At 50.7% G+C, this 27,432-nt stretch overlaps 1 protein-coding gene across 4 annotated transcripts in view; it reads left to right on the forward strand.

Moving 5' to 3' along the window:
- Window positions 1–250: 250 nt before the first annotated feature.
- The window catches only part of NKAIN1 (sodium/potassium transporting ATPase interacting 1), a 45,981-nt gene continuing 18,799 nt past the window's right edge, over window positions 251–27,432 (forward strand). For 2 of the 4 annotated variants that reach the window (XM_042245029.2, XM_042245030.2), the window contains exons 1-2: window positions 251–684; window positions 1,088–1,186. In XM_042245029.2, the coding sequence (XP_042100963.1) occupies window positions 631–684; window positions 1,088–1,186 (153 nt within the window). In that variant the 5' untranslated portion in view covers window positions 251–630. The remainder of the gene's footprint in view (window positions 685–1,087; window positions 1,187–27,432) is intronic. The other 2 variants (XM_027965385.3, XM_060410610.1) reach the window with 1 other exon arrangement.

Below are 27,432 nucleotides of genomic sequence, written 5' to 3' on the forward strand. Positions count from 1 at the left end.
TGACGTGATTTGCCCAAGGTCACACAGCGAGCGAGCTGCGAAGTCTGGGTTTGACCCAAGCCTGCTCTCTGCTCACTTCATTCCCTGCCTCTTCGGCGCTGCCCTCGGTTTCCGTACCCCTTCTCCCCACCCCTCCACTTCCTTGGCCGCCCCGCCCCCCCCTCCCCTCCCCTCCGCTCCGCTCCCCTCTCCTCCTCTCCTGCCCTCCCTCTCGGCAGCCGCGGCGGCCGAGCCACGTGGTGGGGCCGGGAAACCGCGGCCGCCGAGCGCCCGGGCGGCTGCCCCAGCTGGGCAGTGCTGCTCTGCGCTGCGCCGCGCTCGGTGCCTGCGCGCCCCTCTCCGCGCTCCCCGCCAACCGCCCCGGGGCGGGAGGCGCGCCCGGCAGCGGGGCGTCCAGACAAAGGAGGCGCGGCAGAGCCGGCGCGCGGGCGGACCGACCATGGACTCCGAGCGCGAGCGGCCGGCCCCAGCCCTGAGGACCCGGCGCTCCCGGGCCCGGCCCTAAGGCGCCCGGCCCCGCCGCCCGGGGCGCCCAGCGCGGAGGACGCGGAGCCCGCGCGGCACGGAGGAGGCGGCGGCCACCGAACTAGAGGGGCGCCGCGGCGGTCGGCGCGCGCGACCCCCGGAGCCATGGGCAAGTGCAGCGGGCGCTGCACGCTGGTCGCCTTCTGCTGCCTGCAGCTGGTGAGCGCCGCGCGCCCGGGCGGCCGGGCCGGGTAGGGTAGGGCGCGGCGGGGCGGGGTCCCGGGGCGAGCGGGTGGGGTGTGGGTCTGGGTGTGGGTCTGGGGCGAGCGCCCGGGTTGGGGGTGGTCTGGAGTCACGGAGCGGACGGGCGGAGCCTGCTCCTGCTGGCCCGGCTGTCTCTTTGTGTGCGCCTCTCGCCCGGCGCTCCCCGGCCCCCGAGTGCGTCCTGTGCGCGAGTCCCCGGCCCGCCCGGCGCCTGGGGCTCCACGCGACTGGCCAGCACTGGACGAGTGGCCTCCTGTTGGGGAGATGCGCTGTGGGAGTGTGGCTCTCCGGGGCTTGGGGGTGTGTCCGAGGCGGGTGTGTGGATCCCTTGAGGTTCCTGCCGTGTGTTTTCCTCCAGATCACTCGTTTGCGTGGGTCTCTGCCTCTGGTCTCCGCCCCACTGAGCGTTTCTCACAAACTCTCTGCTCCTGTGTGTCTCTCTCCGCGTTTCTCCTTGGTATGTGTCTAGATCTCTGACCATTTCTGGTCCATGTTCATCTGTGTGTGGGGGGCTCTTAGACTCCAAGAACGTTCTCTCCTTTGTGCTCTTCCTGCCTGCCTCCACCCTCCTGACTGGGCAGGCCTAAGAGCCCCTCCCTGGAGAGGGTCACAAGGAGCTACTCGGTCCTGGGCCAGCTGACCAACCAGGTGTGGGACTGCCCTCCCTGCTTTGGCTGTGACCACCGTAGCGATAGGCATTGTCAGTCTTTCCACCAGAGGGGCGGCGTGTGGCGGGGTGGAGGGGGTGAGACATACTTGGGTGCCCAGGGAGGGTGGGAGTACCTGGGGACACTGTACATAATCCCAGGGAAGCCAGAGGAGTGAATTTGGGGGCTGAAGAGGACCAGCTCTGCCTCTCAATACAGACTCTGGCAAGTGAGTTTGGGAAGGTGGATAAGGAGAGGCCAGGATCTCCTGCCTATGCTAGAGCTGAGATCTAACCAGTAAAGAGGTCTGGTCTGGGTTCCACTTTTGCCTGCATCCATTGCCCTTCCTCCACCACTGGTGTGTACATACAGTAAAGCAGAAGGAAACTCTGAGTATGGATATACAGACCCCATTCGTCTTTCTTCTTTCCTCTTGGGGACCCCAGCCCCAAACATTCCATCCACAGACCTGCCCTCTCGGACAGTGGCCCAAACAGCTGGGCCCTGAAGATTGGAGCCCTGCTCCCAGCTGTGGGCTGCAGGGCAAGTGACATCTTGGTCAGCCTCTCTGCGAATTGCTCATCCTTGAGGTTGGCAGGGGGGATTAATTAAGATCAGGTAGAATGGAAACTCCAGAAGGGCAGAGATTATCTGTTTTGTTCCTGCTAAATCCCCAGCAGCTGGAACAGTGCCTGGCACTCCATTAATATTTGTAAAGTAAATGAGTGAATCAGTTATTTGGCAACTCCTGGCTCCCGGTAGAAACACCCTCTTTATCTCCTTTCAGGAACATAAAATTCCAAAAAGTGCTGAACCTTTCCAAGGAATTTTCTTTCTGAGTTAATTTTAAACTAGGACTTTTTCTTATTAGAGAAGTAACCTGGGACGTCTTGGTGGTCCACTGGCTAAGACTCATCGCTCCCAGTGTCGGGGGCCCGGGTTCAAGCCCAGGTCAGGCATCTAGATCCCACATGCAGCATCTAAGAGTCTGCTTACTGCAACTTAAGATCCACTTGCTGCAAATAAAAAAGGAAAAGAAAGAAAGAAAAGTAGCATATACATTTTATTAAATGATTAAATCAATAAATGGAGCAGAAGATAAAGATGTTTCCTTCTATGCCCAGACCCACCGTATTCTCTGTTGATGATAATAACAGTCCTTAGCTTTGGGGAACAGTTACTAGGTGCGAGGTGCCCTTGTAAGCACTTTTCCATGTATTAACTCATTTAATTCTCATAACAATCCTATGAATTTACTTGTCCAGAGTTCTCTAGTTAGGGGCTATAAAGCCAGACAGCTGACCAGCATCCTCCCTTGCCTTCTTTACTGGAAAATAAGTAGTTCTGGCTGTGATGAGGGGTGCTTACTTCTCTGTAGATAAATGAAAGTGGCGAGGCAGTCTCCCTGCTTCTCTCTTACCTGCCTCCATAGCTCTCCCCAGCTCAGCTAAATCCACCTTTCCACCTGGAGGGCTCACCAGCATAAGTGGCTCTGGAATCCGACAAGACCTGGGTGGGCTTCTGATCCTTCTGAGTCTTAGCGGGATGCCTTTGGGTAGCTTGTGAGCACTCCATGAGATAATCTGGGGAGGTGCTCCAAGAAGGGACTTGGAAATTGGTCTCTTGGGTCTGTTGCTCTGTCTGGGCCAATTGCAGAGTGGGTCCCTTCAACTGTCGCTAATCCCCAGGAGCCTCTGCTGCCTCGCAGCCTCTGTAATGTGCTCCTGGATGGTAGAATTCACCAACCTGACCATCCCAGGGAGAAGGGAGCCTGTTTTCTCATCCAGTGGAAAGGGGCAGAGAAGGAAGAGGCTGCTAAATATTTCTCAGCTAAAAACTTTTGCAGAAGAACTGTATCATTTTTCTTTCTCATGTGGGGTTTGATGATTACAATAAAACAGCCCAGTTCTAAACGCTCTTCTGGAGTTGGGTTAGACTTGCTTTGGGTGAGGGAGTAGGGTGTGAGGGTGCACTAGAGGGTGGAGGAAGCAGGTGAGGGCTGAACTGTTCAGGTAGACAAGTACAGGGGACAAGCCTCTGAAGTTTGACATGACGGACATGGGACCAAGTCCTGGCTCTGTCACTTCCTTGCTGTGTGATCATAAGCAAGTTGCTTGGCCTCTCTGAGTCACGTTTTGTCATCTGTTAAATGGAGATGATAGAAACAGTTCCCGAGGGACTTCCCTGGTTGTCCAGTGGTTAAAAATCTGCCTTGCAATGCAGAACACCTGTTTGATCCTTGGTGCAGGAAGATCCCACGTGCTGCAAGGCAACTAAGCCTGTGCTCTGGAGCCTATACCGACTGAGCCTGCGTGCTGCAACTACTGAAGCTCCTGCACAGGTCCTGGGACCCGTGGAAACTAGAGAAGCCACCTCAGTGAGAAGCCTGTGCACCTCAGCTAGAGAATAGCCTCCACCCTCTGCAACTAGAGAAAGCTCGAGCAGCAACGAAAAACCCTGTACAGCCAAAAATAAATAAATATTTTTTAAAAAAGGAAAGAGTGCCCAATCCTTAGAGGTGTTGTGAGGGTTAAATGCATATAGCTTGCACTGTGCCAGGCACAGAATAAGCATTCAGTAAACTGTAACTTTTTGTTGTTGTTATCTTTTTAGAAAATTTTTTTAAATTTGTTTCTTTCACTGCACTGGGTCTTTGTTGTTGCACTCGGACTTTCTCTAGTTGCGGAGAACGGGGCGTGCTCTCTAGCTGTGGTGCGTGGGTTTCCTATTGCAGTGGCGTCTCTTGTTGCAGAACGCAGGCTCTAAAGCACACAGGCTTCAGTAGTTGTGGCCCACAGGCTTAGCTGTTCCGCAGCATGTGGGATCTTCCCAGACCAGCGATCGGACCTGTGTCCCCTGCATCAGCAGGCAGATTCTTAACCACTGGACACCAGGGAAGTCCGTATTGTTATTATCTTAATGATGTATATCCTGAGATGCTTCCCCAGAATTGTGACCCAGACATATCCAAGGGCCATCCTGCACTCTTCCTTTGTGGGAAGCAGCACGTAATTGGACACGAAGCTAAGAGTCTGGAGGCCTGGATTCAAGCCTTCCTCACTGACATCCGGTGAACTTGGGCAAGTCTTTTCCCTACAGCAAGCCTTGGCTTTTCCTCATCTTAAAATGGGAAGAACCACTGGTCTGTGTCTCTAGGGCCTTGCTAGTTCTGCCCATCTGGCACACTGAGAGGATGTCTGGACTAGCCTGGAGGTTCCCATGTGTCAGTCTGGTTCCACTATGTGGAACATCTTGGGCCCCTTGCTTTCTCCTTACCTGGTGTATCATCTTGACATTATTAATGTTATTCCTAATTTTTGTGTGTTTCCCATTTACCTCCCCTGCCCTTCTTTCCTAGTCCACCTCCTTCCTGAAACCTTGCAGGCTATGCTATTCTTCCAGTAAGAGGATGAACCAAGGAGATTTACCCAAAGGAATCATCATCAATTTCTTCACCATCGTCATTATCACTCCCATTTCTGGACTCCGGTGCTAAGCACTTTATATGCATTACCTCATTTAACCCGATGAGCTTACATATGTAACGTACTTGGCAGAGTGCCTAGTGTGTGTTCAACGATCGAAACGTAAGCTATTTTACTGCTTTTATCCTTCTTATTGTTACCCTACAAAATGTGATAGAGGTTTTTATTAGCCTGTTTTTCTGATGAGGAAACCAAGGCTCAGAGAGGTCTAAGCTAGTCAGTGATGGAACCAAGATTCATGCGCTCTTTGGCCTGAGCAGAGAGCCACCCTCTCTGCCCTATGTCGCTCTGCTACTCATGCTTCAGCAGCCTGTGGCCTTGGACCTCTTCACTGCGTCAAGCCTCAGTTCCCTTATCTGAAAACTAAAATGGTACTATTTCAGTAGGATCACGCACCTGCCGGGCTCCGTGAGCCGGTGAGTGGTCAGTAATACATCATTGCCATGGTTGTTCTTGTCCCCGCTCCGGGTGACCTTGGACACATGCATTCGCTCCTCCGGGCTGCAGTGTCTTTCTCTGTCCGAGAAAAAGAGTTATCCTTACCCCTCAGAGTTGGAAAAAGGGCTTAGCCAGCTGCCGTGTACATAGTAGGTACTCAAAAACAAAAAAAAACACCGATTTTATTCTTTTCCCTTCTGGAAAGCTCTTTGCTTTCTGGAAGGTAGTGGATGAGAGGGGGAAATATGTTGCTTCCTGCTGAGCTGCGAGTAATGGTGTGAAACGTGGTCAACCTGATTGATGTCGTTATTAGCAGCAGTGATGGTGAAGACCGGAGGGAGCTGGGTTCTGCAGGGGTCTGCACTCAGAAGCAGCTGCATCTGCACGCTCAGGGCGTCCTGGGGAGTGGCCAGCTCTACTCTGGTCCTTGGGCCCGGCTTCAGAGTCAGGGCACTGGCCTTCTTTGTTCCTTATACCCCTTTGGACAACATAGGGGCTCAGGTAATCAAGTCCCTTTTGCAGATGGACAGACTAAGGCCAAACAGCCTTCAAGACCCTGGATTGGGGCAGGGGGCAGCATACGACCCTGGTTCTGCTCCTTTGCAGGGGTGGGTGGCTGGGCGAATTTGACATAAGTACCCCATAAATGGAAGCCACTCTGAGATCTGGCATAGTGGAGTGAAAGGCCAGTACCTCCGGGATCAGGCAGACATTGCTGCCTTGCTTTGTGACTTCCAGAAAGTCCCTTACCTTCTCTGAGCCTCTGCTATAAAGTAATCAGAATAACCATGGTACCCCATGGCAGTTTGAGGGTGTTCCCTGAGCTGATGACCGGACAGCACTGGCCCAGGTGAGTGCTCCCTGTGGCCTTGAGGTTCGGATAAGTCACTTCAGCTCCCATCTCTGCCTGGATTCGAGATTTTAGTGATCAAGAGTCGTACCCATAAACTCTTCAAGTCTTAGTTTCTTTACATGAAAAATGTGTGGTTCTGTCGGAAAAATTAATAGGAACGATTTCCTTTTTATTTGGTGTGTGCTGTGAGCCAGGCACTACAGTAAGCATTATACATACCTTGTCCCTTGTTACTGTCTGGCTTATCCATGGCCCCCCGTATACTGGGGACAGAAGAGGATTCACACATCAGATCTAGAACTCCACAACTTCTACCTTGCATGCCCTGTTGTGCCCCCTGTAGGATTTGGGAGATGGAGGATGCGAAAGCTGATGGAATAATCTAAATCTTCCTTCATCCGTAAAGAACTGTTACTAGATGACTAGATGCCAGACCTTCTGAGCTGCTTATTCAAATGCTAACCCCATCCACCATTCCCACTTCCACTCACCCCAAGGCCTGTGTTAGGTTTAAGGGAATTTATGACACAGGTTAAGAACAAACTACCCAAGAAATTAACCTGTATTGAAGACTTATCAGCCTTCATAACAACTCGATGAGATAGGGTTGGTCTTTATACCCATTTACTGATGGGCATACTGAAGTCAGAAGAATGAAATGACTGGTTGCCAAGGAAACAGAAGATACAGTCTAGGCGGCACATAAATGATCAAGGGGAAAGGATCTGAGAATAGTTGCAAAATCTGGACCAAGTAGAGATGGTCCGCTCTGATGGTTGAAGTCTCTTTTCTCCTCTAGTTTCAGGGAGTCGTGAGTGATGGGAAGCAGGCTGAGGCCAGAGATGTGGAGTTTTTAAAATTAGCTCATTTTGGTTGCACTAGGTCTTCGCGGCTTTGCACAGGCTTTCTCTAGTTGGGGGCAAGGAGCTGCTCTTCATTGCAGCACACGAGCTTCTCATTGAGGTGGCTTCTCTTGTTATGGAACACAGGCAGTAGGCACGCGGACTCGGTCATGGTGGCGCATAGCCTTAGCTGCTCCACAACATGTGGAATCTTCCCAGACCAGGAATCAAACCCATATCCCCCCACCTCATTGGCAGGTGGACTCTTATTCGTACCGCCGGGGAAGTGCAGAGATGTGTTTTTAAAGGCCAGCTCCTGGCCACAGTGGGTGGAGATGGCTTTGGTCTGGGGGACCCCAGTCCCTATGCTCTTGGTCTCCCTGCTGGTCCTGGAGAGGGAGAAGGATGGTGATTCAAAGACTGAGAGAAAGCCTCAGGCAGCAAAGCACGCCTCCCGGGGACTTGTGCCAGCAAGTACTGGGGTTTTGGAAGAGCAGTTGCTGAGGCTGTGGGTTCTGATGGCTTACCCTGGCCTCCTGGCCTCTGCCTTTCAAAGCAGCTAGTACATCCAGAGTCAAGGAGTTCAACTGGGAAGAGCTTGAGCTGTGTCATCTGGCTGGGGGTTGAGCTCCATCTCTTGTCTCTTTATAGCCGGGTGACCTTGGGTAAGACACTTAACCTCTGTGAGGTTCCACCTGCACTTCTCTGAATCAGGGTACTAGTAATCTGCCTCAGAGAATTGTCCTTCCTGGAGTTAAAATAGGCTGCCTAGGAGCCCACAAAGTATTCACAGTCTTTTAAAAAGTACATTTATTTAAATAAATGTATTTATAATTTTCTTATTTTATTTTTTAAAATAAATTTTAATGTATTTAGTTGTTTTTAGCTGTGTCAGGTCTTGGTTGCAGCATGCTTGGTCTTCGCTGTGGTGCATGGGCTTCTCTCTAGCTGTGGTGCTCGAGTTCCAGAGCGCGTGGGCTCTGTAGTTTGCAGTCACGTGGGCTCAGTTGCCCCGTGGCATGTGGGATCTTCGTTTGCCTACCAGGGATCGAACTCGCATCCCCTGAATTGGAAGGCGGATTCTTAACCACAGGACTACAAAGGAAGTCCCAGGGTTCACTCTGGAATGCCTTGGAAATGAGACAGCAGATTCTATGAACCTGAATATCGTGGGATAGGAAATGGACATGTCCTTTTATTAAACTAGTTGAAGCAGAGGTTCTACTAAATCTGTGTGGCCTTCCGCCTTACTGTCCCTCGATCTTCTCTTGCCTAAAATGGGAATGATAATAGCACATTCTCATGGGACTGCAGTGAGGGTGACCTGAGATAAGGCAGAGAGAGCTCTGGGCACAGAAGCCAGCACTCACTCAGAGGAGATCAAAGAAGAAGCTTGGCTCTCTGCATCCCCCTCTGTAAAGGGAGAAGGTTGGACTCCTCATCTCAAAGGACCTCTGCAGCTCTGACTCATCGATGAGTTCCATCCTTTCCTGGGTGGAGATCAGAGCTGCTGCCACATCAGCCCACTTTGCTGCAGGCTGTGGTGACTGATGGGAGTATCAGGCTCTGGGCGGAGGAGGCGACTCCTGCTGCCAAAGACCTGCCTGAGCTAGACACCTGGGTGTCAGGTTATCCAGGATTCGGGGAACCTCTTCCTTCCGCTGTCTGTTTGAATGAGATTCCCTATCCCAAATACCCACATGGCATATTTGGCTGTAAAATCAAGTCTCAGGCTACAGAGGCTCAGAGTAGGAGGTTCTAACCCATCACTAACTCCTCAGGGGAACTTCCTCACCCCTAGGAAGATAAAATACTGTCAGGTAAGAGGGCAAACATTGCCTCAACTAACCCTACCCCGAGAGGCATTCAGCAAATATTTATGAAGCATCTACAAAGTTCTGGGCATGATTCTTGCTGCTGCCCAGAACCATGATTCTTGGTCACTTTAGGGTACAAAATACGCCCTCAGCTGCAAGTCAGAATCCCAGGATTCTGGTACTCACTTGCTGTGCAACTTTGAGCTGGTCCTGTCCCTCTCTGGGCCTCTTTTTCTCCAGTTTGTGAAACCAGGGGATGGAGGAGAGGGTGTTGAGCTCCATCAGCAGTTTTCAAACTACAGAGGCTCTGCCGTAGTGGGCTGACCGTTGAGTGATGAGTTCCCTGTCTCTCATAAGGATTAACATGTAGGTTGGATGACTTGGATGTGTACTGATCTCATGATGATCCAAGTCCTTTGGAAACACCAGATGCTGATTCTAGGTCCTGAGAGGACAGTGGCTATCATACAAAATGATGTATATTATGAATAATGAAAATTGTGAGCACTTTTGTGCTTTTACCATGCCCCTTTACCTTGAGCCTGCTCCCCTACCACCCCAAATCCCAGAGCCTGGCTGAGCTCCTGGCACTGAAGTGGGGAAGAGTAGAAGTCTGCAGGTACTTTACTCCATGCTCACTCCGGCTACCCATTGCCCTCGAAGGAGAGGCAGCCCTGGGATTATTAGGGTGGGGTGGGTCCTACGCCTCTTTCTTTGGGGGTGGGGGCGTTAGGTTCTGCAGCCCCAGCCTGAACCAGAGATGTGGGTTTTCAATTACACAATTAAATGCACAATTAGACATAATTACCAGTGCTCCGAGCCCGAGACTGCTCATAATAGGCGTGTAATCTACTGCAGCCTCTGTTTACACTACTCAGCGCGCTCCCTGATGCTGCCAGGATGCCTTCACACTGCACTGTTGCCATGGAGACAAGCCCGCTACCACCATGCAGGGCTGACAAATGGTGTTCTGGTCCTGGACCCCTGGATTGTTTCCGAGGTCTCGGCGGCCAGCCCTGGAGTGGAGCGGCCAGCCAGGTGCTCCCTGCCCTCTGACATACGCCGCTGGTTTGAGCTAGCCTCAGAGCCACCAGGGAGAGCAGGAGGCAGGAGCGTCAGCCTCCCCTCCCCCCACCCCAGAGTCCTCAAGGCTGGAGCAGGATGGCCCAGGTGCTGTGAAAGGTCTGAAGTTATCAAGCCACAGTCTGGACACAGGCTGGACAAGGAGCCATGCACGCAGCCCGCTCCCGCATGGGCCCGGCTCTGCTGTGCACGGGCTCCATGACTTCAGAGAAGTCTTCACCGCGCTCCAGGGCTCAGTTTCCCCATGTGTAAAACGTCCAATAGAGAAGATTTACGGAGCGTTTCAAAGCACTGCCTAATGTCACAACTGCTTTACCTGTAGTAGCCTATTCACACTCACTACACCCCATGTGGTAGACAGTTGTGAGCCCCGTTTTCCAGGAGCAGACTCCAAGGCCACAGGCAGTTATGTCAGGCAGTGGAGGAGCTGCGATACAAACCTGGCAGGCTGACTCCAGATCCCGCTCTTAGCCTCTAGCATATGGCCTTGCCTGTGTCATCCCACATCCCCAGAGCTGGACCACTCTTCTCCTCACCTCCTAGAGGAGGCCTCTGAGATTCAGAGAGGAGCAGTTACCCGCCCAGGGTCACCCAGCAAGGCAGTGACACAGCCGGGTCTGGCTAATGCCAGAGTGAGGATGGCTAACTTTGGCCTCTTAGTGGAAGTCATAAAGGGTGAAAAGATTTCCTTCTAAAAGTGCACACCAAGAACCCCTTGACCACCACCTGGCCTGGCCGCAGCAATGGATGAGTCCTGGGGTCTCTCGGATCCAGCGCTTCTATTTGACCTTGAAGGGAATCTTGGTCCAGTACTTTAATCAATCTACCCCAACCTTGGTCACTGGAAAAAGCATTGTTATACTCTCTCTCTCTTTTTTTTTTTTAACCTCCTTTCTCTGTCATTCAGCATATTATGGATACTGTATGCCATAATATCCATACATCCGTAATATCCATACGTCCCTAAGAGCTGGTACTGACTATGTGCCAACTGTTGGGGCCCAGATTGATCAAACACAGCAGAGAAGTGACACTGGAGCCCAGAGCTTCAGGGTCAGGTGGGCTTGGGTTCAAATCCTGTCATTTAATGCATGGTCTGGGGCAAGGTATTTAACCTCTCTGTGCCTTAGTTTCCTCATGTGTTATTAAGGCATCAACCTGTACCTTGCAGGGTGTTGACAGTATTCGCAATAATAACTACCACTTACCAGATGCTTACTGTATGCTAAGCATTTGGCTAAGACCACTCACTATATGTTCTGGGTGAACCTTCATCACACAGGTTTAGCAGACACAGCAACTGAGACTCAAGAAGTTCAAGTGTCTTGCCCAGGGCCCCAAAAGCCTCAAGTCCAGAGCCCCTGCTTATCTTTACTAGGCATCCTGCCAGCATAGACATGCATGAGATCCTCCTGCCACCTCCCTGGAGGCCCTGGCTGCTTGGCCAGTTCTTCTCAGGGAAGGAGGCATCCAGATGAGAGGGCAGTCTGAGGGTGACAGTGCCCTCACCCACGGTTCTGTCTAGCTGGATGGCACCCACTGAAGCCCTAAAGCCTGGGTCTTCTGAGAGGAGGGTATCAAGACCCATCACTTCCCCTCCATACTCTCCAGCTGGGAAAACTAGGATTTGCCTAAGCTAGTGGTGAAGAACCTGCCTGCCAATGCAGGAGAGGTAAGAGACCCAGGTTCAGTCCCTGGGTCAGGAAGATTCCCTGGAGGAGAGCATGGCAACCCACTCCAGTACTCTTGCCTGGAGAATCCCATGGGCAGAGGAGCTTGGCGGGCTACAGTCTGCGGGGTTGCACAGAGTCAGAGACGACTAAAGCGACTTAACACAAGGACAGTGCAAGTCAATGGCAGAGTTGAGACTAGAACCCAGAGTCAGTTTTGCACACTTCTTGTTACCTTCCTTTTACCACCCCCCACCCCCACCCCCGACCAGTCCTTTGGAGAGAGGTATCTGGGGCCTGTGGTGTGTATATTTCTGTGTTTGTATGTATGTGTACAGGGGCTTCACAGGTGTGCTAGGGTAAAGAACCCACCTGCCAGTGCAGGAGATATAAAGAGGCGCAGGTTCAATCCCTGGGTTGGGAAGATCCCCTGGAGGAGGGCATGGCAACCCACTCCAATATTCTTGCCTGGAGAATCCCATGGACAGAGAAGCCTGGCAGGCTACAGTCCATAGGGTTGCAAAGAGTCGGACATGACCAAAGTGACTTAGCACACACCCATGCATGTATACATGCAAAACTGCACAGCTGCATGCCCAAGCGTTTGTGGGGCAGACACTGGCACATGGAAATATGCGGATCGATAAACATCCCTTCTGCTTCCTCCCTCTTCATTTATTCATGAACTCTGAACTCTTTGGCTCCAGAGAAAACTGCCTGGAAGAAAGCAATTAGAGCATAATTAGAACCACTCCTATTATCAACTCTCAGTGGGAGAGGAAGGGGGCTGCTAGGGCGTAGGGGTGGCCCCGGGAGTTCCCATCACCCCAACTCCTGCAGTTGCCCATTCAGCTCCTGCTCACCCCACGAAGCTCAGCCACCCTGGAGTCGCAGACACTAGTCCATCTTCAACAGGGAATAAGGACCTTATCCCTGGAGGCGTCCAAGCGCTTGATAAAGCGAGGGAAGAGAGCGTTCTGCCTTGCACGCTGAGTTAGAGTAGGTGATTTCCAAGTCCTTTCAGCGCTGAGCTGCTTGGGTGCCCCTGCCAGGACCGGAGCCAGGCGCTGCAGGAAAACTAAGAAGCACAACATGGCTCCTGCTTCCTAGAAAACATCCCTGTATCAGATTGCATTGAATGAAGATTACAATGACAATAGGAAATGTAAATTACCTGGAGGAAGCAATTTACCATTCATTGCCAGCTGATTAATAGCAATAATAACAGCACCAGCAGTCGGTGTTTATGGAGCGCTTCCGAGCCCAGAGCCATGGCTCTTGCCCAGCGGGGGTCCCACCAGCAATGAGGGGTCTCACTCAGGAGCAGGCATTCCTCCTCCTGAACCTGAGGACAGGAAGATAAGACGCAGTGGGGTGCCAGGCACTATGCTTCTCAGTCAGATGCATTTTCTTACTGAATCTTGCAGGGACCCTAAAGGGTAGATACTAATATCTCCAGTGTACAGGTGAGGAAACTGAGGCTCAAAAAGTGACACAGGCTGCCCAAGATAACTGTACCAAGACTCAAACCCAGGCCTTTTGGACTCTAGAACCCCCCTGTGCTTTGTACTTCACTGGGTCTGAGGGTGCAGTTTGCTTTCTCCTAAGCTTCAAGTTGGACCTCGGAAAGCTATTTAATGCACCTTCTGTGTCCATCTCCTGGCAGAAGGTAACGTGTTGAATCATCTTGTACCTCTTTTTCTCACCATGTGCCAACTGAAGAAAAAAATGGAAGAGCCCTACTCCTGATCTGGGTCACTGCTCCCAGAACCAGCCTTGGCAAAGGACATTGCTGGCCTAGCAGATGAGGATCTGGGGCCTCTTAAGAGAGGGTCACCATGGATACAAGGGCCTGGGCTGTAACCAAGGAGACAGCCCCCCAGCCCTTAGACTGTGGCAGGAGGGTGTGGCCTCATGATGGGGAGGGGAGGAAATTGCCACTTGGGGCCCAGGTGGACAGAGAAGGAGATGCTGGGCTACATGCAGTCAGAGGAGGAGCCTGGGACCGAGATGCTCCCACCTAGGGATGGGGTGGATACCTGAGGACCACAGACTTCCTCTTCCTTTGTCCTATCCCACCTGAGGGGAGGTTGCCATGATAACCAGTTCCCCTTCATTGACCCTCTGCAGGGTGCTGCCCTCTTTCTCCAAGTGACAGGTGGTCACCCTGGCAGCAGGCTCTGTGTCCCCCAGGGGTCTCTGACTTTCCAGGAGCCCCTCCCTTACATGTGAAGATAGATGGTTCTGCTACACGCTGCAGCTCTGTCCTGCTGGAGCTGAGGGTTCACGTGGGACCAACTTTTGTTTGTTTTTGACAGCCTTGTGTGGCACGTGGGATCTTAGTTCCCCGACCAGGGATTAAACCCGTACCCCCTGCTTTGGGAGCGTGGAGTCTTAACCACTGGACTGCCAGGAAATTCCTTTTTTTTTTTTTCCAGCTTGAGGCCTGCTTTCAGATGTGGGCCTTTTACCAGCCCAGTGATTGTCATGAAGTACAGTCTGATCCTGCCTCCTTCTGTTTCTCCCTTCTCCATGGCTCATTGTTGCCTACAGGGGGAGGTCTGATGGGTCTCAGACTTAAGCGTGCATCAGAATCATCTAGAGGGCTTGTTCAAATACAGATTTCTGCACCATGCCTCAAGTTTCTGACTTAGTAGATCCAAGGTGGAGACCGAGAATTTGTGTTTCTAACCAGTTCCAAGGTGCTTCTGTTGCTGCTGATCCCACACTGAGGACCAGTGGGCTAGCCAGTGGGACAGTGGGCTGCCCCACGTACCCTGACACAACTTCCACACCCTTGAGCTCAGGCCACGTGGAGGGAAGCTCACCAGCTGCACCTCATACCTCTGTGCCTTGCATTTGCTGCTTCTGTCTCTGGAGGGCCCCTTCCCCTCTTCATCTCCTAAGGCCTGCTCACTCATCTCCTGTTTGGAGCCTGTCTTCCTGCACCTGTCTTCCTATGGACTCTGGCAACACCTTGCCCCTATTACGGCAGGTATCACTCTGTTGTCATCTGTCCCTATTTCCACATGAAATCGTTCTCTGTAGACTGTGAGCTCCATGGAGTCTGGAGAGGAGCCTGAGCCATCTGGTCCTTGGAGCCTGGCGCTGAGTCTGGCCCTCAGAAGGCCCTCAGTGGTGGCGATGCTTGAGTGAGCCCCGTAAGCAGATGGAAAACCCTGGTGAATAATCACAAAGCTTACTTTGCCTACTCTAGTTCTGGCCCTGTGTGAGATCCTGGGGATTCAGCGGTCTGGGAGGCAAAGTCTTGGCCCATGTGGGTTCAGGTGCTGTCAGTGATCATGTTGCCGCGTGGGCAGAGCTTTGCAAAAAAGAAGACAGTGAAGGAGCCGGGTGTTAAGGGGAGGGCTTCTCAGAGATAGCCTTCAGGGGAGTTGAACAGTCTGCAAGCAAGGCACAAAGCTTTTCACAGACTTACTGCATTTACTCCTGACTACAGCCCCACCAGGCAGGAACTGTCATCGTCCTTGTTTTACAGATGAGCAAAGGGGGACCCAGAAGGGGAATTCACCAGCCACAAATCACAGCACGCAAGCGGCAGAGCTGAGGTCTGCCTGGATTTCATGATGCTAAATCCTTAGCTCTCCCATCTGCTGGGGCTACCCAGAGTCCAGGCACCTATGTGGCCTGAGACTTTGTCGGGAACGAGGCTCCAGTGAGGGTTTACCGGCTTGCTCGCAGCAGACCCCAGGATCCCCTGTTAGGTCAGCCCCAAGGCCACTTTCAGGACCTGCCAGGGCATGTCCAGAGGGAGCCTGTGCAGCTGGTGGGTGCGCTCCAGAACCCTTGGGACTGGCAAAGGACTGCTGTTGTGGGGGCGGGGAAGGTGTGGATGTTGGCCTGCACGTGTGTCCCAGGCTCCCAGACCTGTGTGTGAAGGAGCCTGGTCCCTTCTGGGGGACCAGGGAGGGACCAGGAAGGGACCAGGAAGACACTACTGTATAACAGCGTAGAGCTCTGAGGAATCTGAGAAATCTCAGCACACAGCCTGGCCTTCCAGACTGCTGTGTCTGGGTGGGAAGACAGACCATATTTTATCCAAGTTTGTCAGCTTGATTCGGAACTTAAATATCTGGACGCGTGGTGCTCTGTTGGTACTTTCGCCTCAGTGTCTGAAGGCCTCCAGATGTTAGCGAAGCTTCTGGACTCAGGGGTGGGTGCAGGCAGAGGCTACCAGGTGCCGTGTCTGCCTCCGGCAATAACAGCTGCTCCAGCCTGTCACTGCCTGTCTGCTGGTCAGCAGCCCCGGGAGCCACCTGAGTGGGCTGCTCTCCCCAAGCTGCCACTCGCTGTCATCCCCGAGATAGGCCACCAGGGACACAAGGATCCTCCCGTGAAGGGAGAGGCTGGCTGGGGTCCAGCCTGGGAATCACACCGTGCTTGTCAGCTGTTGACACGTGGAGCTGGTTGGCTCCTGGGCCTGATGGGGGCGGATGGAGGGTGTGAGGATGCGGTTTATCAAGGCCTGTGGCCAAATCCTTGACATATGCTAATGGACTCTTGCCCTCCCAGCTGTGGGAGGCAACAGTGAGACTACCGGCTTCTGCCTTTCCCTGGGAGCGTGAGGGGAGGCAAGGTGCTCAGCCTCTCTGGAGCCAAGTTTCTTCATCTGTAAAGTGGAGATCATTGGATCCTGCCTTTTAGGGCTGCCCAGCAAATTCAGCAAGAGAATCCATGAAAGGCGCTCAGAGCGGCACCTGGCCCTTAGTGCTTAGGAAGTGGTTCAGTTCAGTTCAGTCGCTCAGTTGTGTCTGACTCTTTGCAACCCCATGGACTGCAGCACACCAGGCCTCCCTATCCAGCACCAACTCCTGGAGTTTACTCAAACTCATGTCTGTTGAGTCGGTGATGCCACCCAACCATCTCATTCTCTGTCATCCCCTTCTCCCACCTTCGATCTTTCCCAGCATCAGGGTCTCTTCAAATGAGTCAGTTCTTCACATGAAGTGGCCAAAGTATTGGAGTTTCAGCTTCAACATCAGTCCTTCCAATGAACATTCAGGACTGATTTCCTTTAGGATGGCCTGGTTGGATCTCCTTGCAGTCCAAGGGACTCTCAAGAGTCTTCTCCAACACCACAGTTCAAAAGCATCAATTGTTCGGCACTTAGCTTTAACCGCCGTAATTACAGCCAAGGCGAATCGTGATGAGGCTCCAGGAGGTGGTATGGCTGTAAAACTCCCAGTTAGGACTGTTTGCTGAAAGGGAAACTCGCGACAGAGAATCTGGGACTGCGGGAGCCAGAAAGTTCCCAGAGAACATCCCTCCAACCCGTTGTACAGATGAGTCCACAGAGGCCCCAGGAGACAGTGGGCCCGAGGGCATCTTAATCCCTGTCTCCTTCCCAGTGAAAGTCAGGGAGCCTGTCACTGAGGCTTATTATGGACTGTTCCAGAAAGTGAGTTGGGAAAGATTGTGATTGTGTGTGTGATTCCAGACAAAAAGAACCCTGAATAGAAATAAGCTTTCCAGGTGAATGGAAGCGAACTGCTCTCTGCTCAGTTCTGGGCAGCCATGGGCAAAGGGCTGTAGGTAGACCTGTTCTCGTGGGCTCGATGTTTCTGGGCAGGAGTTGGTGGGGAACAGGGGCAAAGGTGCTGCAAAGTCAAAATGCTATAGACATTCCCAGGAGATGAGCTCAGACCCCATTCTGACACCTGGTGACCTCAAGAAAGGGCCTCCCTCTCCCTCTCTGGACCATGGGGACACAGTTCCCCTAGCAGGATACAAAGTCTTACTCAGGTAATCTAGGGCCAGAGGACCTGAATTAAAGCTTTACAAGCTGTGGGACCTTGGGCAAGTTACTTTTCTCCTTTATGCTCCAGTTTTCCCGTGTGCAGAGCATTGAACTGGCGTGTTTCTGTGGAGGATTAAGTGAATCAAAGCATGCTGAGCATTCGAGATACTTGGCACATCATAAGCATTAGCTGTTGGTCTCTGTGTCATTCTGGGGATAGAATGAAATACCACCTGTGAAGGGTGATGCTCAGCATGTGCACATAGTAGGCACTTAAGAACCATGACTTCTTGGGACTTCCTTGGTGATCCAGTGCTTGAGAATCTACCTCCCAATGCAGGGGGTGTGGGTTTGATCCCTGGTCGGGGAACTAAGATCCCACATACGAAGCGGTAACTAGTGAAAGTCACTCAATCGTGTCCGACACTTTGAGACCCCATGGACTATACAGTTCAAGGAATTCTACAGGCCAGAATACTGGAGTGGGTAGCCGTTCCCTTCTCCAAGGAATCTTCCCAACCCAGGGATTGAACCAGGGTCTCCTGCATTGCAGGCAGATTCTTTACCATATGAACCACCAGGGAAGCCCAAGAGGTAACTAAGCCGTCTCAGCTAGAGAGCCCACACCGCAACAGAGACCCAGCGAAGCCAAACAAAAAAGAACCATGCCTTCCCTTTCTTTCCTCCTGTGAACCAGGCCTGGGGATGAGGCAGGGCCCATCCTTGGGAGGGCCCCTCCCCCTCCCTCTCCCTCCACTCTTGCTGCCTTGCAGACAGCGCACCCCTTCCTCCAACAGGTCCACCAGCAGCCTTCTGGCCTGCAGCCAGGAAGCGATTATAGGCGGCAGCTCCACCCCTCAGCTCTCCTGCCCTCCCTTTTCATCTTCCCAGCCAGTCCCTCAGGAAAGGGGATAGGGACTAGGATGAGAAGGTCTCCTGGGGGTTGCAGGTATCTGGTTAAGAGCCAGACTCTGGCTCCAGAGCCACCTGGTTTGCCACTGCTCAGCGCCCTCTCCAGCTCTAAGACCTCAGGCCACGCTCCCCTCCATAGCAAAAGGGTGATAGCCCATCCCTCATTTAAATGAGAGAGTGCGCACAAAGCACTTGCCGCAAAACCTGGAGCAGAGCTGCTGTTGAGTCTCTCAGTCGTGTCTGACTCTGCGACCCCATGGACTACAGCCCGCCGGGCTTCTCTGTCCATGGGATTTCCCAAGCAAGAATACTGGGGTGGGGTGCTATTTCCTTCTCCAGGGAATCTTCCCACCCAGGGATCGAACTCATGTCTCCCACTTGGCAGGCGGACTCTTGACCACTGAGCCTCCAGGGAAGCCCCTGGCACAGGGTAAGTGCACACAAAGTGCTGGTCATCGACGTTAGTACTGGTGTTGAAGTTCAAAGCCAGGCATCTCAAAGGGAACTACTTCAGCTGTGTCACGCAGAGGGGCAGGAGGGGTACTGCCGTCCTGTGCAGGGCCTCTCACAATCCTTTTTTACCACCCTGGCTCTCACAGACCTCAAATGATCCCTTCCTCTAGCCTTCTGTTGGGCCAGAATAGAACACTGGGGGCAGGTCCCCTGGAACAGATAGATCACCAGGGAAGGAAGAGGGTGACAGGGAGGGGGAGTGACAGTCATTCTTTCCTAGGTGCCACCGGTGAATCAGAGCAGGTGAGCAGACCTTTACCATATGGGAGGGGGAAGGCAGCACAGAAGGAAGGGGACCAGAGCTCCCCTTTACCTCACTGAGACTCAGTGTCTTCATCTGTCCAGGGGGACTAACAATCCCATGTTCCAGGGTGGTGGCATCCATCGCAGTCTGAGCTGTGAAGAGCTGTCCAGATGTTGGCAGCTGGCTGTGATTCCCCACTGGAAGGAGAAGCCGGGACCCGAGCCAAGGTCTGGACAGTGCTGGAAGGGGGATCCTGAAGCCCCGGAGAGGGACTTCTGACACCCACCGCAGTTGCTAGGCAGACTTCCCACCTGGCCTATCATCAGGATGGCAAGTCAGAAGTGGTTGCTGTTACCATAGCAGTGAGACTGATTTTCATCAGTGTTTCCTCCTTGGGAGCATCAGTACAGGAGGGGCCACTAAATAAGCCGGGGATTTGGGGTTTTTTCCATCAGGTCACATGAAGAGTGACTCAGCCAGGGGAAACGACCTCCCAACTCATTCCAGATGTGGACTGGGAGCACTTGACCCTGTAGTAGGTGCTTATTGCCCTCCACCCCCACACCGTGAACCTTTATCCAAACGGCGCTCAGAGGGCTTGGTGCCCCCACCCCAGCCACAGTGGGCCTCCCAGCCCTTCCGTCCACCTTCTCCCTCTGATTCCCCCTGCTCTAGGCATGGGGGTCTTCTCTGGACCTGTCTACTTGCCAAGCTCCTTCCAATGCAGGATCCTCGGCCTGAACCTTCTTTCCCCCTGTCCTCTCCTTGCTAACCCTACTCTTCCTTCAGATCACTTCCTCCCTAAAGTCTTCCTCAACCTGTCATACCTCTCATTCCTGACACCTCTAACATTATTATTAGCACAATAATAACTTCGATTTGTGCACATGTGTCTCTGTGTATGTGCTTCCCTCTTCCCCTGCCTGCGCCTAAATGTAATCTCCATCAGGATGAGAAGGGCAAAAATGTCTGGACTTTTTTTCTCCTTATTTTATTGAGATATAATTCATATACCATAAAATTCACTGTTTAACAATTCAGTGGTTTTTAATATGTTCACAGAGTTGTGTGACCGTGGCCATTATCTAATTCCAGAGCATTTTTCATTGCCCTAAAAAGAAACCTCAAACTCATTCCCGCTGCCCTCTGGCCCCTGGCTACCAGTAATCTACTTTCTGTCTCTCTGGGTTTGCCTGTTCTGGACATTTGTTATAACAGCATCATGCGATATGTGGTCCTTTGGGGCTGGCTTCTTTCACTTAGCATGATGTTAAGGTTCATTCGTATTGTGGCATAGGTCATCCCTTCATTCCTTTCTGGAGCTTAATAATATTCCATTGAATGGATGTATCACATTTTGCTTATCCACGAATCAACTGATGAATGTTTGGTTTGTTTTCACTTTTTGGCTGCTATGAATAATGCTGCTGTGAAGATTCCTATACAAGTTTTACTTGAACTCTGTTTAATTCTGAGGTATATACCTCGGCGTGGAATTGCTGGGCCACATGATGTGGGTGGGTGCTTAGTTGCTCAGTTGTGTCCAACTCTCTGCAAGCCCGTGGATTACAGCCTGCAGGCTCCTCTGTCCATGGGGATTCTCCAGGCAAGAATACTGAAGAACGTTGCCATGCCCTCCTCCAGGGGATCTTCCCAATCCAGGGATGGAACCCAGTCTCCTGCATCCAGGAGATTCTTTACATCTGAGCCACCAGGGAAGCCCCATGATAACTATGTGTAATTTTTTGAGGTCAAACTGCTTCCCGCAGTAGCTGTACCATTTTACATTCCCATCAGCAATACATAAGCGTTCCGATTTCTCCACGTCCTCACTACACCAGCTGATTTAGAGTAACTGTTCCTGGGGGTGTAAGGTAGTACTACATTGTGGGTTTGATTTCCCTGGTGACTAATGATGTTGAGCATCTTTTCATGTACTTATTGGCCAATTATGTATCTTCTTTGGAAAAATTTCTATTCAAGTCCTTTGCTCATTTTTAATTGGGTTGTTTATTGTTCTGTTGTTGATTGGAAGAGTTCCTTGTCTTCCCTTGTGGCAGTTCCTGCCAGTGAAGGAGACATGGGTTTGATCCCTAGGTCAGGTAGATTCTCTGGAAAAGGAAATGGCAACGCACTCCAGTATTCTTGCCTGGGAAATGCCTTGGACAGAGGAGCCTGGTGGACTACAGTCCATGGGGTTGCAAAGAGTCAGACGTGACTTAGTGACTAAATAGCAACAAGAGTTCTTTATATATTCTGGATTCTAGATCCTTATCACGTCTATGATTTGCAAATATTTTCTCCTATTCCATGAGTTGACTTTTCACTTTCTTGATAGTATGCTTTTATGTTCAGAAGGTTTTGATTCTGATGATGTCCAATTTATCTAGTTTTCCTTTGGCTGCTTGTGATTTTGGTGTCATATTTAGGAACTGTTGCCTGTTTTAAGTTCACTCAGATAGACTCCTGTGGTTCCTTGCAAGAGCTGAATATTTTTAGCCCTTATATTTAGGTCTGTGATTCATTTTGAATGAAGCTTTATATGTGGTGTGAGGTAGGAGTCCAACTTCATTCTTCTGCATATGGATGTCTAATTGTGCCAGCATCCTCTACTGAGTAAATACTTTCTCCACTGAATCATCTTGGCACCCTGTTGGAAGCTTTTTGTAAATATATGAGTTTATTTTCAGACTCTAGATTCTATTCCATTGGCTATATGTCTGACCTTATCTCAGTACCACAGTGTCTTGATTACTGTAGTGTGTTGTTAAGTTTTGAAGTCAAGAAGTCCTCCAACTTTGTTCTTTTTCAAGATTATTTTGGCTGTTTTGGGCCCCTTGCATTTCCATACAAATTTTAGGGCTGGCTTATCCATTTCTGCAAAAAGAGTAGTTGGAATTTTTATAGAGATTCATTGAGTCTGTAGATCAATTTGGAAGTATTGCGATCTTAACAATGTTAAGTCTTCTAGGTTATGAACACTGGATGTCTTCCCATTCATTTGGGTCTTTAATTTCTTTCAGTAATATTTTGTAGTTTTCACCGTATGAGTCTTGCACCTACTTGGTTAAATTTATCCCAAGTACTTTATTATTTTCTATATTATCGTAAAGGAAATTGTTTCCTCATTTCAAATTTGAATTGTTCATTGCTAGTATATAGAAATACAATTGATTTTTGCAAACTGATTTGGGACCTTGCAACTTTAGTGCTCTGATTTAGTAGCTCTAACTTTTTCTTGTGTGTGTGTGTGTGTGTGTGTGTGTGTGTGACTTCTTTAGGGCTTTCTATGTACAACGTCATGTCATTTGCCTCACAGATAGAGAGAACAAACTAGTGGCTACTGTGGGAGAGGGAAGGGAGGGGATGGGGGGGAATATGTAGGGGTGGGGAGGAATATATAGGGGTGGGGGAAATATATAGGGGTGGGGGAAATATATAGGGGTAAGGGGGGAAAGGGCTATGGGATTACATGCAAATAGGTTGTGAAACTTTTTTTAAATTGAAGTATATTTGATTTACAATGTTGTGTTAGTTTCTGGTGTAAGCAAAGTGATTCAGTTATACATGTATGTGTGTATTCTTTTTCATATCCCTTTCCATTACAGTAAAACTATTAAAAATTGTAAAGCACTATAGAATTTTAAGGTTCTTTCATTCAATTAAAAAAAAAATCATATTATCTGGAAAAGAGATAGTTTTACTTCTTTTTTTTCCAATCCAGGTGTCTTTGCTTTCTTTTTCTTGCCTAATTGCCCTGGCTACAATCTCAAGTACAACGATGTGAGGGTTTCTGGTGTTTCTCTTTAGACATTTGTTTGTTTGTTTGTTTGTTTGTTTGTTTTGAGCTGTGCTGGGTCTTCCTTGTGGTGCATGGGTTTCTCTTGCTGTGAAGCACAGGCTCTAGAGAGGATGGGCTCAGAAGTTGCCACGTGTGGCCTGCGCTTCTCTACTTGAGGTGTGCAGGCTTCGGTGCCCCACGGCATCTGAGATCTTAGCTCCCTGAAGAATCCAACCTGCATCCCCAGCATTGGAAGGTGGATTCTTAACCCTTGGACACCACCAGGGAAGTCCTTCCAATACAATGTTGAACAGAAGTGAAGGAGAGTGGACACGTTGTCTTGTCCCTGATCTCAGTTTCTCACCATTAAACATGGTACGAGCTGTGGGCTTTTTCATAGATGGCTTTTACCCAGTTGAGGAAGTTACCTTCTGTTCCTGTTCAGCTGAGTGTTTGGTTCAGTCAAGGGCTGTGTCTGTTTCTGCTTTTGCTCACTACTGTATCTAGTAGAAACTGTCTAGTATTGGTACTGCTATTCAGTGAAGATGTACTGGTTGAACAAAGGGAAAATGAAAAAGTCTCATAATGACCGAAAGAGCTCAAACTTCTCAAGACCCTTCCTACAGTGGTTCCAGCTTCTGTATCCCCGACCTCAGGTTTAGACACTTTCTCTTTACTCATTCCCTTTGCTTTATCCTGGCCTGACCCACAGATGTGGGCTCTGATATCAATTATCTCCATTGCAGATGAGATAGGCTCTGATATCAGTTATCCCCATTTCAGCCATGGTAAGAGGCTTACTAGCTGTGTGGCCTGTGGGCAAATGGTGGAGGCAGGATTTGGTCTGGCTGACTTCTCAGATTTCAGTTCCTGTATCCGCCTGGTTGGTGAGGGGTCAGCGTGGGAGCTGAACCACAGGATAAAGAGCTTCATCTCTGCAGAGGATCCACTCTATCCTGATCTGGGGGGAAATGGCCGAAGGAGAAGGCTCTATGTCAGAGTAGAGTGTGTGTGTATTTTCTCAGTCATGTCTGACTCTTTGCAACCCCCTGGACTGTAGCCCACCAGGCTCCTCTGTCTGTGGAATTTCCCAGGCAAGAATACTGGAGTGGGTTGCCATTTCTTACTCCAGGGGGTCTTCCTGACCCAGGGATTGAACCCGCATCTCTTGTGTCTCCTGCATTGGCAGGTGGGTTCTTTACCACTGCACCACCTGGGAAGCTTCAGAGTAGAATATCAGATGCATGTTCTTTTGAGATAAAACAGACTTCCAGGAGATTCTTCTCTTGCATCAGGCTCCCTGGAGGTCAGTTCTGCTGTTGGGGATGCTCAGGTGGGAAGGAGGAGGAGCCAGGGCTTTACTGTTCTGCTTCTTTTGACCCAGTTGGAACAGACAGTGCGAGCCCAGGAGTTCTGTCCAGCGAGGAGGGGATCTTGATGGTTCCCAGGGGTCAGTTATCCCATTGAGTCCACTCCTTAACCTGGTAGGCAAGTAGGGTAGGGACTTCAGGCCCCATTCTACATATGAAAAAACTGAGGCCCCGAATGATCAAACAAGTTCTCAACATTCATAATTTTCTGAGTTAGACAGGATGTCACAGATTCATAGCAGAGTCCAGGAGGCAAAAGGCAGGGTCGGAAGGAGGCCCTGAAACTGGTGTTGGTCTGAGTGCCTCTGCTTACAGACAAGGGCCGCCCACTCTCAAGGCTGACTCAGCCTGGCTGGCTCAGAGGGAGCACCGGGTCAGCTTCAAGGGAGCCTTTTGAGGGAGCCCTGGGATAGCGCACTTGACATGGAGATTTGCAGGGGTGCTGTGAAGGCAGGCAGGCCACCCACTTGAGGTGATAGCAGAAGGGCTGCAGGAGGGCCTCCGGAAAGAATGAAAGAAACCTTCACTGAAGGGGTGAGAAAACTTCAGCAGATCAGAAAACCATCTACAAAAGTGAGGGTGAGGTGGATGGAAGGACTGGACTCAGAGGAGACCAGAGAAAGGCATCTTCCGGGTGCATCTTCTGTGCCAGGCATCTGCTTTATATCCTCTCATGTCCGCTCGGAAAGGCGGGTTTAATTCTTTTCCTGTTTGTAGACAAGGGAACCAAGGCTTAGGAGGTTTAGACTTGCTGGGCATCACAAGGCTAGCAAATGAGGAGTCTGAACAGAACGCATCTCAGCATCCTCTGTGGCCCTGGCGGATCCTCCGGGAGGGCACCAGTTTCAGCAGTTGGGGGAGGCATCAGCAAGAGTGGTGCTGACACTGTGCGGGAGCGAGAGGAGCTGATAGGGAGAGTGCGGTGGTGTGCAGACTCTGGAGCCCACAGCGTGTTTGAATCCTGCTCTGTGACCCGGGACCTGTGACTTTGCTCCCTGAACCAGCGTCCACAAGCGAAAAATGACACTTCTCAGGAAAGAGAGGAGTCAGTGACACGGACGTCAGGCCGCATGCACAGAGCAAGTCCCTGGAGCGGAGGCCTTGTTTCTTCTCTGGTCTCTCACTACACAGAGACTTGGAGTCAATCTTCTGAGCAACCAGTGCAGGCCTGGTACAGAGTCAGTGTCCACGAATGCTTGGTGAGTGAGTGAGGAGATCAAGGGTGGAGCAAGGGGCCAGACCCAGCCAAGCAGTTGCTGGACTGGTTGGAGTGGGGTGGCAGTGGTGGGGAGTGGAGTGGGAGGGTCAGGGGAATCAGGGAGAGTGCCTTAAAGGAACCTGCACACCTGGACCACTGTGGTCTCCTATCCAGAACAAGAGTCCTCTGAACTGTGGGTTCTGGAGTCTACACTGTGAATAATCACAGTGGCTTTACTTATAGCTGAGGACCAGCAAGTGTTCTGAGTGTTTTACATATATTCCCTCATTTAGGCCTCAGGACAAACCCATGAAATAGGTACTGTTATTATTATCTTCATTTTACTGATGAAGACATTAAAGCACAGAGAGGTTAAGTGACTTGCTGATGATCTCACAGCTAGGAAGTGTTGAAGGTCAGATTCAAACCCAGACAGTCTGGCTTCTAGACCACACTTTTAACCACTACATTATATAGCTTCTTTGGGGTCAAGCTGCAAAAGTCTGGCCTTGGGATGAAACCAAAGACTTCATAGTGAAAGTCACTCACTTTCGTGTCCGACACTTTGCGACCCCATGAACTGCAGCACGCCAGGCCTCCCTGTCCATCACCAACTCCCGGAGTCCACCCAAACCCATGTTCATCGGGTTTGTGATGCCATCCAACCATCTCATCCTCTGTCATCCCCTTCTCCTCCTGCCCTCAATCTTTCCCAGCATCAGGGTCTTTTCAAATGAGTCAGCTCTCTGCATCAGGTGGCCAAAGTATTGGAGTTTCAGCTTCAACATCAGGCCCTCCAAATGAACACCCAGGACTGATCTCCTTTAGGATGGACTGGTTGGATCTCCTTGTAGTCCAAGGGACTCTCAAGAGTCTTCTGCAACACCACTGTTCAAAAGCATCAATTCTTCGGCGCTCAGCTTTCTTTATGGTCCAACTCTCACAACCATACATGACCACTGGAAAAACCATAGCCTTGACTAGACAGACCTTTGTTGGCAAAGTAATGTCTTTGCTTTTGAATATGCTGTCTAGGTTGGTCATAACTTCCTTCCAAGGAGTAAGCGTCTTTTAATTTCATGGCTGCAGTGATTTTGGAGCCCAGAAAAATAAAGTCAGCCACTGTTTCCATTGTTTCCCCATCTATTTGCCATGAAGTGATGGGACCGGATGCCATGATCTTAGTTTTCTGAATGTTGAGCCTTAAGCCAACTTTTTCACTCTCCTCTTTCACTTTCATCATGAAGCTCTTTAGTTCCTCTTCAATTTCTTCCATTAGGGTGGTGTCATCTGCATATCTGAGGTTATTGATATTTCTCCTGGCAATCTTGATTTCAGCTTGTGCTTAGTAACAGTAGTATTCCCATTTTACAGATGAGAAAACTGAGGCTCAGGGAAATGACTTTCCCACATCCCACAGCTTGTTAAGTGACAGCTAAGACTCCATCCAGAGCCTGGGCTGATAACTCCTAGACTCTGTTCTCAGTCCCTTCCTGGGCAGATGTTGACTCCTGATTGTTTTCGTCAACTTTCTGATCTTCACTACCCCACTTCCATTGTCATAGCCACTCCTGAGATCCTCTGCTGCTGCTGCTGCTGCTAAGTCGCTTCAGTCGTGTCTGACTCTGTGCGACCCTATAGACGGCAGCCCACCAGGCTCCCCCGTCCCTAGGATTCTCCAGGCAAGAACACTGGAGTGGGTTGCCATTTCCTTCTCCAATACGTGAAAGTGAAAAGTGAGAGTGAAGTCACTCAGTCATGTCCAACTCTTAGCGACCCCACGGACTGCAGCCTACCAGGCTCCTCCATCCATGGGATTTTCCAAGCAAGAGTACTGGAGTGGGGTGCCATTGCCTTCTCCGTGAGATCCTGTACACCTCCATAATTAATTCTCACTGCCTAAGTGCCAGCTTCATTAATGTGCTTTCTACCATGAGTTTTTGACTTAATAATATGATATCGTTCATTGTACTTAATGGGGGGAATCTGATTAATCGCTTTTATATTTATCCAAATGTCCATTTGTCTATAGCAGCCATGTCCTGGGAGAGCCTGGTTTATGGTGGGTTTTCACTGTCTGGGTTGTCTTCCC

Source organism: Ovis aries, chromosome 2, assembly GCF_016772045.2.
Source record: "Ovis aries strain OAR_USU_Benz2616 breed Rambouillet chromosome 2, ARS-UI_Ramb_v3.0, whole genome shotgun sequence".
Taxonomy (NCBI): Eukaryota; Metazoa; Chordata; class Mammalia; order Artiodactyla; family Bovidae; genus Ovis; species Ovis aries.